Below are 15,549 nucleotides of genomic sequence, written 5' to 3'. Positions count from 1 at the left end.
CCTGGTTCTGGTCTCCCCCAACATTGGGAACATTTTTCCTGCATCTAACCTGTCCAATCCTTTAAGAATGTTACATGTTTCTATAAGATCCCCTCTCATCCTTCTAATTCCAGTGAATTCAAGCCCAGTCGACCCATTCTTTCATCATATTGTCAGTCCTGCCATCCCGGGAATTAACCTGGTGAACCTATGCTGCACTCCCTCAATAGCAAGAATGTCCTTCCTCAAATTAGGAGACCAAAACTGCACACAATACTCCAGGTGTGGTCTCACCATGGCCCTGTACAACTGCAGTAAGACGTCCTTGCTCCTATACTCAAGTCCTCTCGCTATGAAGGCCAACATGCCATTTAGCCTGGTAAGATGTTGCAGAATCTTCACTGCATTCTCTCATAGACTGGTGTATATTTCCTGAGGTACAATACGCAGAATTGAATATCATAATGCAAATGCAATTCAGGTTATTTTGCACAAAAAGCACCTAATTTATAAAATACATTGCTGTCTGTTTTTGAAAAATATATTTTGCAAAATACGGAATGTTGATGTCCATCTGCATTTCAGAGTAAGATGGATAAAGAAAAGGAAAGGAGCGATAAAAAAGATAAGGAAGTTAAATCTCCAAGCAAGTCTATGCGCGTCCGCCGGCTCTTAAAGTGCCCAGCTCATGCTGTGCCATCGGACATTTCCCCAAAAATAATTGGAGCTGGCGTGAGGAACTGTGAAGCAGACATTTCTACAATGGACATCATCAATGGAGTGCAAGGTATTAACTAACTTATGAAAAGGGGAACTTGAAAGTTGTGAGGATTTATACTTGCATCTTAGATTGGTTGATTAAAACGAGATAATATTTGCTAAAAGCTTTACTGCAGCACTCCCGAACAATGTAAGAACAATATATGTTTCTGACTGATATTTGGAAAAAACACTAAACGCCCTAATGAATTTTACTCCGAATGCGATTGCTAAATGATCTGAGACTAATCTCAAGGGTGAAGTTCTACTATGGTAAGTGGTAGAAATACCTGCTGAGTGTTTCAAGCAGTTTCAATTTTCATTTCAGGTTTCCAACAGGTTATGATTTACTTAAACCAAGGCCTAGTGTATCTTAAAATCACACAGCCAACAGGATTTGTCTTAATACAACTAATGTTGCACATCCAGAAAGCAATATTCCAATAACATGGGCGTTCTGCTATGTCATGGTGGTGGGAGAGGAAAATCTAAACTTTTGGTTGTGTTGCCTTTTCAATGTAATATTTCAGGTAAATAGTTATTAATTGTGACTAATTTGAATCAGAAGGTTCATTTGAATGATACAGATAAAGGATTTAAAACCTATCGGTAGGAAGAGTGGCATACCTCTGGGGTTTGAATACTCATTTATTTGACTTTTTTATTGACAGGCTCAGACAGCTCTGAAGAGAGTGATGATGATGACCACCGTGAGGCCACTTGGAGAAAAGGCCTAGAGGAGGATGCAACCATTCAAGAAAGTAATGAGACAACCTTTGAGGACCAGAGGAGCCTTCCACTGGCCGGGCGACCGGGCACGCCTCCCACTGGCGCCAAGTTGGGACACTTATCAGACTCTCTAGACTGGGTGAGAAAAGGCAAGTCCTCTGAGGAGGAAGAGGATGAGGAGGAAGGAGACGAGTCCACAAAACCAACGGGACAGAAAGAACTGGGTGAGAGGCGGATAAAGTCACATGTGAAACGTGCCAGGAGGAGAAAGGTAGGTGCTGAAGACTGGGTGAAGACAGAATCGCCGAACCACAAGGGTGAGAGGTCGAAGGGCAAAGAATCTCCCCTCAACAGCACAAGCAGCAACACCAGCTCCGATGAGGATGAGGAAAGAAATGATGTGAAAAATGCCACCACTAGAAAGCATAATGGTCTGCAGGAAAAGAGGAAACCACTGCATGTGACCCAACTGTATTCTGGTTTTTCAGAAGTGCCTGAGAAAAGGGTCAAGCTTTTAAATAACTCTGAATTAAGGGCTCACAACACAAAAGTAAAGGACCGAAAAGATGTGTGGTCAAGCATCCAGGTCCAGTGGCCTAAAAAAGTTCTCAAGGAGCTCTTTTCCGATTCTGATACTGAGACCACGTCGGCCCCACCCGTGGCCCAGGAAGAGGCAAAGGCAGAGACATTGGCTGAAACTGCTAAAGAGGAAGAGAGGCTGCCACATGTGGAAGCAGAAACTGCTGCATTAGTTATCTCCCCTGTCAAACCAAGTGAAGAGAAGCCAACAGAAAAACTGGACAAGAAGGGTGAGATGCCCAGCAGTGGCAGCAACTCTGTGCTCAATACTCCGCCCACCACTCCTGAGTCTCCTGTCTCGGTTACAGTGACAGAAGCCAACAGACCACAGCCAAACACAATGATCCCTCAAAGGCTGGTTCCAAGCCAGGAGGAAGCCCAGAGTGTTAAAAGCGAGACTGACAGCACGAATGAGGTTGATAGTATGACCGGGGAGCTGCAAGAGGGACAGTCTGAAGGCAATGTCTCTCCAACAGGATTTGATGCTAGCATTAGCTCAAGCAGCAGCAATCAGCCAGAAACAGAGCATAAGGAGAAAGGTAAGGCATTGCGCACTGACAAAGCATTTGTTCAACAAACCAATTATTTCTAGAATTTAGTTGGTGCTGAGATCCTTCTCCATCTCCTGACAGTGCACGTGAATATTCATGTGCGCACAAGAGAATGTGAACATGTGACCAAACATGTGTATGCCAAAATTTGCATTTATGATCTTTCGTGGTTGAAAAGCCTATTATAAATTAGCCATATTTATGGTTCCAGAGTTATTTTTTGGCTCCATTGAAAGCAAATACATTTATTGTCCCGAGTTTGTGGCAGTAATGTTCATGTTTGATCCTTGATTGCGAAGATTGATTGCTGAAAATGAGTACGAGGTAATGGGATCACTGTGAAGTTGTAAATAAAGTGCAAAATAATGCTGATGACTGTGACGTTAACCAATAATTTAAGAGCAAATTTTTTTTCTTCCAATTGTCATTTTCTATATTTGACTGAATTTTATCGCTTTCTTTAAAATTAACTTCCATTATACATGCATTGTTCACAAGGTAGCATTATTGCTCATCCGCTTTTCCTGGATGGTGCAAAGTTACCTTAAACAGCTGCAACCTCTCCATGATGGGATTAGCTTGGAAGTTCCACAATTTTGATTTAGTGACGATGGAAGAACAACATTATTCATTTCCATGTAGAATGACCTGCATTCTGGGAGCGGGAACCTGCAGGTGGTGGTGGTGCCTCAATCTGTCTTCTGCCCTTGTCCTTGTTGGTCGAAGTCACAAGTTTGAATAATGCGATTGATAAAAGCCTTGATTGATTGCTACACTGCTTTTATATCCACTGAGGTTTTCACAGCTAGAGTATGTGTGCATAACGTTGTCACGATTGAATTGTTATCATTAGGTGAAGGTGGTGGTCAAAGTTAATTGAAAATGTCATGGATGAGATACCTGGATTGTTTCCACTGTGTTGTCAAAATCCTGTCTCAATGGAGGAAGAAAGGGCTTCGTACAGCATCGTGCCCATGCCAAACATGGCTAGGCTAGGGAAGAAGCACGTCAGTCTACCTTTCCCCAACTTGAAGTCATAGAGTCGTACAGCACAGAAATTGTTCCTTTGGCTCATCCACCACATCCATGCTCACTTTTTCCTGTCCGTCTAAAGTTGCTGACATATGCACACATGGATCTAGCGGCAGCGGTCTGTACACATGACGTTAATTTGATTGTAAGTTATCTTCTGACTAGTGATTTTGTTTAAACTTTTAAAAAAATATCTATGAAAAGGCAAATTGACTTAGATCGCACACTGGAAGATCAAATATCCAAAATGTCACTTTGTGTAATTTAGGAGCATATTTGCTATAGTTCTGGCCTGTTTGAATACAAGACCTTGCATTTACAAAGTACCTCATTGCTTTCTCAAGAATACCCAACAACACCTAACACTGGTTCATCAAATGTACTTTATTATTTAGGCCGATGGACCACAGCTGAAAAAGGGATCACAGTGCTTGTTACACCATGTTTGTGGAAGTTGGAACAGGAATGGTTGTGGCCCATTACTATGGAAGAGAGCACAGCTTGTCATGCAGTCCAAATATTCTTTAGCCTGTGCTTGAAAAAAGTATATAAACAGAGGATGGAGGAGATAGCAAATGTTCTGGAATTCTGCAGCACAGGAGCGATGTTGTCTGGTACAATGCATGTGGAATTTTAGATTTTCATTTGCTGTAGAATCTGGAGTCCCAATCGGTTAAGACTCTTGAGTGGAATCTTGAATTTTTAAAAAACTGCTGGAGGAACTCAGTGGGTCAGTGGCTTGCTTTAAAGTATACCTTTTTCATTAAATTTGCAAATATATAATATATCTTCAAATGTCACCAATCGCTCTGCAAGAAATATTATTCTATGAGCTCTCAGTATATACATTAGATTACAATGCGATAAATTTTGCTTGAACATGTATTCCACCAGTGTTAAGTGGTAGGGGTTACCACCCCTGGTGTGCAATAATGGAATGTGCCTTTACTGTAGCCTGTACTGTGGAGCATTGGGTGACTGCACTGATCTTTAGCATATCCCTCAGTATGTAGCTCTGAACCGTGGAATGCGCCAGTCCACAGTCTGCTGTGGCCTACTCCTCACTCCGGAAGACCAGTGAGTTTAGAGCCACCGAAGGCTTCTTCACTTCGCTCATAATCTTTCAGCAGACATGGATGTTTGTCTTAGTGGGTGTCCTCGGGCACAACACATAAAGCACAGAGTACCGACCTATACAGCTTCTCGGGATGAACCTCGACAAAGACTACTATATCCTTTTCTGTGCTTGTATGAAGGTTCCACGCAAGCAACCATCCAACAGGAGCACCAGCTCACTTTCCTGTGATGTCTTGGACGTTCTATGCAGAAAACAACCCGATTGACTTATGACTGAAGATGTTCTTCTGCTCAGCCTCTTCTTGAATAGTTGGATAGCTCACCATAATCCAACTGAATGTAATGTTCCATGGTATCCTGGACAGGCCCATCTTTCAGTATACTGAGGGCACCAGCATATGGTGACACAATGCTTATCTACTAAAGTTCAATGCAATCATGCACAATGCTAGCCATTAGATTCAAAATCATGCCGGGGGCAGTATTTGCCCATTTCTTTGGAGATTGATGTTAAGTAAGCAACATCCAATTTGAATCTTCAGCTAAGATGGCTCAGGTGACTGATGCAGGGTAGGCATGGGATGTGGGCTTCCCCACAGACTCCAACAGTGATGGCACTTTGTGTCCAATGGAAGTCCTTTCCTGCGATTGGGAGGAGTGGTGCTCTCCCAGTCTACTTCATGTTGGTTGGTGCTCCACCTTTCCTTGTCTCCTCAGAACCATGTTTCCATCAGCTCAGTTCATCTGGACTAAGGATGAAGGGGGATTTAGGATCAGTTGAACCAGAAAACTTGACTTTGAGTGATAGGGTGTTGGCAACAGTTCTACATCTCTCCCTACTTTCTGTTTCTATTGATAAGATGTAAAATGGAGTACTGATTCGCTGTCATTTATTTAATGCAATGTGTGAAAAAAGATTGGCCCATCCCAATGAGTGAGCATTGATTTACAAAGTTTGACTTGTCCGAGCTAAACTGTTTTGAGCTTGTTCAGAAAACTCCTGGAATTGAGGTGAAGTTTGGCGTTATCTCCCTCCCGTAATTTGGGAAAAAGTCAACTGGGGTTCTCATTGACCACCACTGTTCATTTGTGGTGCATTTAAATGAATATGCTTGGCTATTGCTCTGATATCTGGCTGTTATCCTGCCAGTAAAGAGAAATGTGTGCTTAAGTAGGGCCTTTCGCAACCTCGTGCCTCCCCAAAACGCTTTACAACCAACAAAGGACTTTTTGAAGTTGATTAATTGTTGTGGGAAACTTGGCAGCTAATTATGGCTGCAGTGCAAGCTTCCACAAACAGTGATGAGATAACAACCAGAAAATCTGCTCTTATGAATTTAGTCGGTGCATAAGTATTGGCTCAAATACTGCGGAAAGCAGTATTTCCTAGTTCAGTATTAAACATATAATTTTTATGTTTAATATATGTTTCTGTTTGGCCGTGTCTATCATATCATATCATATATATACAGCCGGAAACAGGCCTTTTCGGCCCACCAAGTCCGTGCCGCCCAGCGATCCCCGTACATTAACACTATCCTACATGCCTGTGGTGCTGCTGCAAGCAATATTTTCATTGTACCTGTACTTCACTGTGCATTTGCTTATATATGACAATAAACTCGACTTCACTTGAGAATCTTACTTCTCTTCAAAGTATTGGTCATGACATCTGGGAGGGAATGTGAAACTTTGATTTATTGTTTTTGAAAACGGTCATTTCCACGGGTGCATCACTCACTCAGTACGGGCATTTTCAAGTAGTTATCAAATCTAGCTGTAAATCAGTTAGTTACCTTGTCTCTTACCTTCCTGCAGTGATTACAATACAATGACTTTGAAAGACTTGAGGTATTTTTAATGAAGGCATGGTATAAATTTTACTTTATTGATTCATTTCCACTAACAGCATTCTGTACTGCTCATAATAGTACAGAGAGCCTGCATAGTAAAGACAGTGAGCATAATGCCACCTTACAATCGCCCATAAGGTATTGATCAATTCTTATCAAAATCATTATTCGATTGTTGTGCGGAAAGCTTTCTTTCAGCAGATGCTGAGGGATTTATGTCCATATTTGCTGTTCTTGATTGAGAAATTCCACTTTTTCTTACATGTCCCAAGAGAAGTTTGACTGTGTAAAACACACAATGCTGGAGGAACTCAGCGAGTCAGGCATCCTCTGGCGAGGGATTTATTCACAAAATGCTGGAGTAACTCAGCAGGTCAGGCAGCATCTCGGGAGAGCAGGAATGGGTGACGTTTCGGGTCGAGACCCTTCTTCAGACTGAAGAAGGGTCTCAACCCGAAACGTCACCCATTCCTGCTCTCCCGAGATGCTGCCTGACCTGCTGAGTTACTCCAGCATTTTGTGAATAAATCGATTTGTACCAGCATCTGCAGCTATTTTCTTATCCTCTGGGGAGGGAATGGACAGGCGGCACTTTGGGTCGGAACCCTTCTTCAGACTGCGACACAAGTTTTACTGAATCATTTAATCACATTTACAGGAATATTTACTGGAACTCCGCCAAGAATCCTAGCTTTTGCATTTCTCTCCCTTTGCGGCCTTTTGCAAGGTGTTTTAGCTATTATCAGGCCCATGACAACTAGAACAATAGGGTTTAATTCTGATAAATGTGGAATCTACATTTCACAATTCAAATAGCAATGTAAGAAAGACGTTCATTGCTGTAGCACCGCTCATGAGCTCAGGATGTCCCGATGTCATTTGCAATTTTTTTTAAATACAGCCAAATGCCAAAGCTGGGGAAGTGCTGCACTGTCAGAGGTACTATCTTTCATTTGAGATGTTCATTTGAGGCCCTGTCTGCTCTCCTCAGGTGATTACCAAAATGTCCGGCACTATGAAAGGACAGGGGAGAATCTCCCCAATGATCAGGCCAACGTTTATCCCTCGGGCAGCATAGCTGGAGCATATCATCTGACCATTCATTTTGTTTGCAGTGTGTGGGATCTTGCTGCGTTCCCTACATTACCACAGTGACAACATTTCAAAAGTAGCTGTGAGGCACTTTGAGACATCCTGAGGATATGATAAGCTGCTATATATAAGCAAGTTCTGTCTCATTGCCGAACTGTGGGTCAAAACAGCAAGCTTGGAATGCCTGGGTTCGGGGGAAAAGCGGACAGAAGTGAAGGTTTGAGATTTTTAAATGAAAACATTGAATTGAAAACATTCATGCATTGAATGTACCTGCCTTTTCCTATAATCGAAGCCCGTAAGAGTGGCTCAACTCACGTGACTGGAGGGCTGTTTTTACACTCGGACTGTGTTACCTCTTTGATCCATTATCCTAGGTCATGGCAGACTTCTCCAGATTGTTATGCTTATTTCCATCTACATATAGTTGTAGCCATTTACAATTTAGTTTCTCCACCATTTTTTTGTTTCCTTGCGGCATCTCCATCCCTTTTATCAAGTGCTACCCTCCCCTTTGTTCAATCATTCCTATGCTCCAACTAATTCATGTTTGCTCTTTCCCAGTCATTCTTTTCAACAGCTCAATAGCATCTTTAAAAACTCTTGAATCTCTCAACATCTGTTAGTTATGACGAGACTGAACCGATGCAACAACGTTGATTCTCTGTTCACTCAGTGTCAACAGCAGTTTCTATTTTTATTTCAGATTTCCAGTCTCTGAGGTTTTTTTTGCTACTCCTGCTTTGTACTTACTGCATAATCTCATAGCTGTTGGTTGAAGTTGATGGTTCCTTGCTGTGCTCAGAAGATGCTGACATCCCTCATGCAGAAAATAACCTTGTACAGACTGCAGAGAAGTAATGAAGAGGGTCTCTTACCACGGTGGGAGGAAGCTCTCTTACAACAAAAACATTGACTCCTCGCCATTGAGTTGCATGGCTTGATTGTGTTGTTTAGTTTACGCAGTTGACAAAGGTGCCCTCTTGTGTACATTCTCTGATACAGCTAGTCCCACTCTGATCCAATCTGGCTGCATAGCGTTGTTGTGAAATGTCAAGCCTTCTGATGTTTTAATGTAAAATGCTCGTGTTAGACACATGAAAACAGATGGTCCATTAATGTAATGCGATTAAATCAGAGTGTTGCAGTCTGTACTTTCATTGTAAAACTATTACGTTTGCCAATCCTTTTTGTCCATATTGAGGTACAGGTAGAGAAGCTTTAATAACGTCGGAATTTATATTGAGCATTAAGAATCATAGTGATTTTGCTCACCCTTGTTTGATTTTCAATTCTTTAGACATGGACACTAATTTTACTTGTCTTTTAATTTTGTTCCAGTTGCATCTGGTCAAAAAAGGCCGAAAGATGCTCAGGGAGGAAGTTCAACTAAGAAGCAAAAACGCAGCCACAAACGATCAGGGATCAACAATAAAAAGAAAAGTCGAACAGGTGAGGATATCTAATTGCTACTACTTTTGTAAAAACATTGTGTGTGTTTTCTTCTGGTTATGAGCATGCTCACTCGAGAAGAAAATACGGAAAAACAATGGAAGTATTCAATGGAACAATGCTGGAAATGTCCAGCATTTCAGACAGGATCTGTTGGAGAAAAATTGAGTTAATGTTTCAAGTTGACAATTTTCAATTAATTTATTGAATCTGTTACGCTGCTACTTTCTCCATCACACTCTATTTCATTTCAGATTTCATTTCAGATTAGATGCACAGAGTCTCTTGCCCAGAGTAGGTGAATCGAGGACCAGACGACATAAGTTTAAGGTGAAGGGTAAAAGACTAATAGGAATCTGAGGGGTGACTTTTTCACACAAAGGGTGACGGGTGTATGGAACAAGCTGCCAGAGAGGGTAGTTGAGGCTGGGATTATTCCAACGTTTAAGAAACAGTTGGACAAGTATATGGATAGGACAGGTTTGGAGGGATCTGGACCAAATACGGGCAGGTGGGACTCGTTTAGCTGAGACATATTGGCCGGTGAGGGCATGTTGGGCCAAAGGGCCTGTTTCCATGCTGTATCACTCTATAACTCTACGACTATATTCAGTATTGTTCTTAAGGAGATTTACTATACTATATTTATGATTGGGGAGATCAGATTTATTCTTAATGATTTATTTCTTGCTTTAGAGCACTCTAACATCCTCCCAGGCTGAACACCAGTTTGTGGCTCCCAGTTACAAAGTGATAAGCACCAGCAGTAGGACTGAGGTCCTCAGCTCCGATAAACCTCTCAAATTCACTCCTTCCTTTAAAATAACCCCTATATCCAACTCTGACTATAATTTTGGTTGTCTATATAGTACAGTGCAAATGGTGGTTACGTCACAGATTAAGATATCCCTGCTCCAGCACACAACCCTCTTGTTACAGAGGCTAACATACCAATTGCCACTTTTGCTGCAACCTGTATGTTTATATTTAATGACTGGTGAACAAGAGCACCCAAGTCAGTCTGAAGAAGGGTCTCGACCCAAAACGTCACCCATTCCTTCTCCCCAGAGTTACTCCAGTATTTTGTGCCGACCTTCTCTTTGTGAATTAACCCTTCTAACAACAATTAAATAATACACTGCCTTACTGTTTCCCTATGAAGCAGATAACACTTATCTAGCTACATTGTTACACTGCATGTGCCAGCTTTTGCCCACTTGCATCCTCCTCACAACTCACAACCCCACCTGGGTTTATGTCATTGGCAATCAGCACATCATTGAATAATCAAAACAATTTATTTGGTGGCTTACTGCCAGTTTTGTCTGTGCTCATAACATATTCCTTCACTCTATCCATTGTGTAGGCTGGACAACAATAAGAGGAGGGACTTGCTGGAGTTATTTATTCTTCACATAACTTATTTCAGTAAACATGATTTCTGACTTTGCCTATATTATTGCTACTTGCATTTTTTTTTTTTTATTGACTGGAGGAGGTTTAAACCATCTTAGGATGTAACGTGAATCTTTTCATTTACTTTTCTACCACATTTAATAGACCACACAATTTCCTAACTGCACCCATACCAGTTCTTTAAAAATTCTGATCAATTGATACCAATCTCCTGGCCTGACCCTGGGTGCTTGCTGTTTCCCCACACTCTAATGTTTTTTTCCATCAATTTAATTGTGGAACAAGATCTTGGATTGCAGCAAAGTCCAGGCTAATTCAATGAACCTTAAATCATAGAAGTGCACAGAAAGTATATTGAGCATATGCCAGCACATTGTATAGCAATTCAATCATCCTCCTGCTCCTTTTCGATGGAGGTCCAAATTATTTTCCTTCAATGGTCTATCCAATTTACTTTTGAAAGCCTCTGTGAACCCTTGCAGGCGGCATGTCCTATAGGTGCATAAGAAAATGCTTTTTATTTGCATACCTGCTGTATCCCTCACCTATCACTTTAAATCTGATACATACTCCCTTGAATAACTACTTTTTATTTACCTATCTAAACCCCACGTGATTATGTACAACATCTCTCAACGTTCTTCACTCCAAGAGGTATAACCTCGTCTAACCTTGTGGCTGAAATCTTTCATCCTTAAAACCATTCTAGTAAATCTCTACTGCACTCTTTTGAGTACATTCACGTCTTTCCTGTGGTGTCCAGGAAACTGCCTCTGGTTCCCGGCCTCTTGGTGGGCCGAAAGGCCTGTTTCCACGCTGTATCTCTAAAACGAATCTCTAAATCTCTAGTACTGAGACCCCACCTGCCCTCTCAGGTTTTTGCAAAGAATCCTAAGTCACTAATTCAGCACTAGCCTTGTTGCCTGGCAAGTATTTATCCCTCTATCAACATTGGTTTATTGAAAGATCATCCAGTGATTTATCTGGTCACTTTATTGGAATTTAGTATGCCAAAATTTATGGGCTACATTTCCTGTCATGCAAAATTTAATATGCTTCACAAATAGTGCTTGGGGCACTCTGAGGCCACAAAAGGCAGTATGTAAATGCATTTTTCTCTTTCCCTGTACAGCAAACAGTAGTGATAGTGAAGAGATGTCTGCGGGTGAAAATACTGCCAAATCTGTACAAGTGAAGAACAATTCCACTGTCGTACCAGCGGGAATCAATTCTCTGCCAGGAAGTACATCTGCCACCAAAATACTGACCCCTGGAAAATCTCCTCTGAATGGGGAGAAGAATGCCACCCAGGAACAGGGCAGCAGGTCTTCCAGAACAAACAAATGGAGTATTCAGATGGGTGAGTCTGTCTCTGACTGTAAAGTAACTCAAATAGATTCTTCTTGCATAATAAAGTGGAAAGACCAAGTTTGGGGTATTATTTAAGCTTTTAACTCTTCTTTCCTACCCTCCTTTCTTAGTCTGATCTTTAATAGTGGCCCATTCCACTATTACAGCAGTGAACCCAGGTAATCCCTATCTTTTGAATAGACTACAAATCAGCTGTAATGGCTAATGGAAAGTAAACCCAATTGACAACTGACTCCGTTGTGACATCGATGTGTACAACTTTATAATCATATCAATATCGATCTGTAGAGTATGAAATATCCTTAAGTTATTTCCCATCAGAAATATATTCTAGTTTGTTCTTTCTTTACACTTTCCTTGTATATTTTCTTATATACGTTTCACACCATTTTTTCTTTTCAGTTGTTAATCACAACATCTATGAAATCCGTGTTTTTACAACCAAATGCTTGTACAGGTAGTTCTGCATATATGCGATAGTTGCTTTCCTAAGAAATCTTGTGTTATAGAAAATTGCATTATAAAACAATTATGTCAATGGGGAAACGGGGTTCAGGGCCTAGAGAATTTTAAACTTCCATAGACATTTCATCAATATAGGCCTTTTTAATAGCTACAAATGTATCTTCATTACTCCAAGCTGAAAATACTAACGGCTGTATTGTTTAATCACTGCACAAGTGTCAATAGAGAGATTGTTGTTTATTGCAGGGGCCTCCATGGCCTCGTTCCCTGCCTATCTCAACAACTTCCTCCATTTCTACAACCCTCTTCCATCACTTCAATTCTCCTGTTCTGCTCTGTTGTACACCTCTGATTCCAACCCACCATTACTTCCAATGGCTTCGGCTGCCCATGCATTGGAATTCTTTCCCTATCCTTCACTTGTTCCTCCTTTTCTTCACTCTTTAAACCCCACCTTTTCAAATAAGTATTAGGTAATGTGTTAAGATTGCTAATGTGACTCAGTGTCAAAAGTTATTAGTTAATGTTAAAACAGGTGATTACCACATACATGTGGAATGTAAACCTTTCCATGGGACAAGAAGAACACTCCATCCGATTTGCACTCTCTAATGCTTGTCCCTTTAACCTTCTAGGTATGGCACCTCAGACAAAAATCTCAGTGTCAGGAAAAAAATCCAATCTTTCATTCCAATGCTTCTGCCAGTAATTTAAAGTCCGTCGCCTGGTTACTAGTACCTGTCTTCTGGGAATTAGATTCTGCTTATTCACTCCAATATAGGCCCCTAGTAATTTTATATATCTCAGTAAAATCTTTCATCAAACTCCTTTATTTTCCAAAGCGAGAAAACCCTTGTCCACCCAGTTTGCCTCTCCACAACCTTTGGGTTGTTTCTAGCACAGACAATGGACAACGAAAGAAAAACTTCCCATAGGAAGGCATTTTCACTTACAACATGGGAGTCAATGGGGAAAAAGGGATGATGTCATGGGAAATCGTGAATGTGAAATCAAGTTGTGCTTATATACAGTTCCTTTAACAACCCCGAGATGTTCCAAAATAAATAACAGCGAATTAGTTGCTCTTTCGGAATGCAAACTCTCCTAACATGGGGATACATTGCACCTTCCCAGGCTACATTTTATTTGCCACGGTTACCATACTAATGCATGTTATTTATTATTTTAACGCCTCTGCCTTCAGCTGATGTTGAGAATATGAGTGGTGTGGAACGCATTACATTTCTTCAAGAGAAGCTACAGGAGATCAGGCGACATTACCTCTCCCTAAAATCAGAGGTGGCCTCTATTGACAGAAGAAGAAAGCGCATGAAAAAGAAGGACCGCGATAGTAAGTCGAGAAGTACCCTACACTCTCACATGCCCAGCCAAAGCATTTCTATGGTCCTGTAAAGCACATTGGGATATTTAATCTGATGTACAAATAGAGATGTGTTTGCAAGTGGAGTCATGAAAATTAAAGGAGGGTATGTTGCACGTAGTCCCTGTATAACTATCTGATTTTATTGTCCAAGTAGACACTGAGCAAAGAAGCAGGGAATGGAGATTTAAATAGCCCTTTGGATATCCATCAGTGAGAGAACCGAGTCTCTGTGTTCTACAATGAGGCCCATTGTAATAGGCTGGCACCATCATTTGGGAGAGGGGGAAATCAAGAGTTACTAATGTAACCCTTTAACAGCCTCAATATGTCCCAAAATTTAAAAAGTCAAAATATTGTGGAGAGAAAACGTGGCAACCAATTTATGAACAGCTAGATGCCATAAAATGTGGATACGACGAACTGCAGATGCTGGTTTACAAAAAAAGACAAAGTGCTGGAGTAACTCAATGGGTCAGGCAGCATCTGTGGAGGACATGGATATCCATGTTCTCAAGAGATGCTGCCTGACCCGCTGGGTTACTCCAACACGGTGTATTTTTTTGCTGGAGTTTAGATGAGGGGGTACCTCATTAAAATGTACCGAATAGTGAAAGACTTGGATAGAGTGGATGTGGAGAGGATGTTTCTACTAGTGGGAGAGTCTAGGACTAGAGGTCATAGCGTCAGAATTAAAGGATGATCCTTTAAGATGGAGTTGAGGAAAGATTTCTTCAAATTCTGACAAAATTGAAGATTTCAATTTTCAATTGAAAATTGAAGTCAGAGGGTGGCGAATCTGTGGAATTTTTTGCCACAGAAGACTGTGAAGGCCGTCAATGGATATTTTAAGGCAGAGATAGATAGATTCTTGATTAGTACGGGGGGGCAAAGGGGTTATGGGGAGAAGGCAAGCGAATGGGGTTAGGAGGCAGAGATAGATCAGCCATGATTAAATGGCGGTGTAGACTTGATGGGCCAAATGGCCTAATTCTGCTCCTATCACTTATGACCATTATTTCTTTAACTGTCCATCTCCTTTCTGGGCTGGATCTGAGAGTACTGCAGTGCTTTGATCTTATTAGCTGAAGGATTACTTACCTCCTATTCCAAGCTGCTTCATGTGCACTTAGTCCATTGCTGCTATTGCACTTGGTTGACTGCTCCTTGTCCAGTGGATTAAGTGCTGCAGCTGGCATACCCTCTGCACTCTCATTGTCCCCTTGGCCTGACATAATGGTAGATTGAGAGGTATGTCAGCCAAGAGATTACTGATTATGGTAATGCATGTTGCTGCTGCTTGTGGTTCATACCATTTCATGGATGCCCAGTTTTGAGCTAACAGATGTGTTCTGAGTCTATCTCATTTAGCGTGATTGTGTCAATGTGATGAAGGAACAATGTGGTAGTCATTGCTACCACTTTAATCATGTTACAGATTGTTGAGTTTGAGATCAAGTAGTTTTATTCTTGAGGTCAGTTCATTCTACCTGCCACGATGCAGTCTAAGCCCTTGAAACTGGGCAAGCCCAGTGTTATAAGCTATGCTGGTTGACAGGCATTGAAGTCCCCTGGAAGGGTACACTCTGTGCCCTTGTTGACGGTGGTGTTTCCTTCAAGTGTTGTTCAACGTGAAAGAGCACCGATTGGGAAGATGGTAGGTGGTAATCAGGAAGAGGTTTCCGTGACCTTGTTTGATCTAATACTACGAGACTTTGAAATCTGAAGTTAATGTTGATGACTTCCGAGGCCGCACTCTCTTGCCTGTACAGCCATTTCTGATGGGTCTGTGCTGCTGATTAAACCAAACATT

General features: G+C 41.4%; 1 protein-coding gene across 5 annotated transcripts in view; it reads left to right on the top strand.

Moving 5' to 3' along the window:
* arid4b (AT-rich interaction domain 4B) overlaps positions 1 to 15,549 on the top strand; it is a 107,333-nt gene that overhangs the window by 88,764 nt on the left and 3,020 nt on the right. For all 5 annotated transcript variants that reach the window (XM_078399109.1, XM_078399110.1, XM_078399105.1 and 2 more), the window contains 5 exons: positions 565 to 766; positions 1,410 to 2,585; positions 8,993 to 9,103; positions 11,652 to 11,879; positions 13,560 to 13,706. In XM_078399109.1, coding sequence (XP_078255235.1) covers positions 565 to 766; positions 1,410 to 2,585; positions 8,993 to 9,103; positions 11,652 to 11,879; positions 13,560 to 13,706 — 1,864 coding nt within the window. The remainder of the gene's footprint in view (positions 1 to 564; positions 767 to 1,409; positions 2,586 to 8,992; positions 9,104 to 11,651; positions 11,880 to 13,559; positions 13,707 to 15,549) is intronic.

The sequence above is a fragment of the Rhinoraja longicauda genome, chromosome 5 (assembly GCF_053455715.1).
Source record: "Rhinoraja longicauda isolate Sanriku21f chromosome 5, sRhiLon1.1, whole genome shotgun sequence".
Taxonomy (NCBI): domain Eukaryota; kingdom Metazoa; phylum Chordata; class Chondrichthyes; order Rajiformes; family Arhynchobatidae; genus Rhinoraja; species Rhinoraja longicauda.
This window is presented reverse-complemented; position numbering and strand designations above follow the sequence as displayed.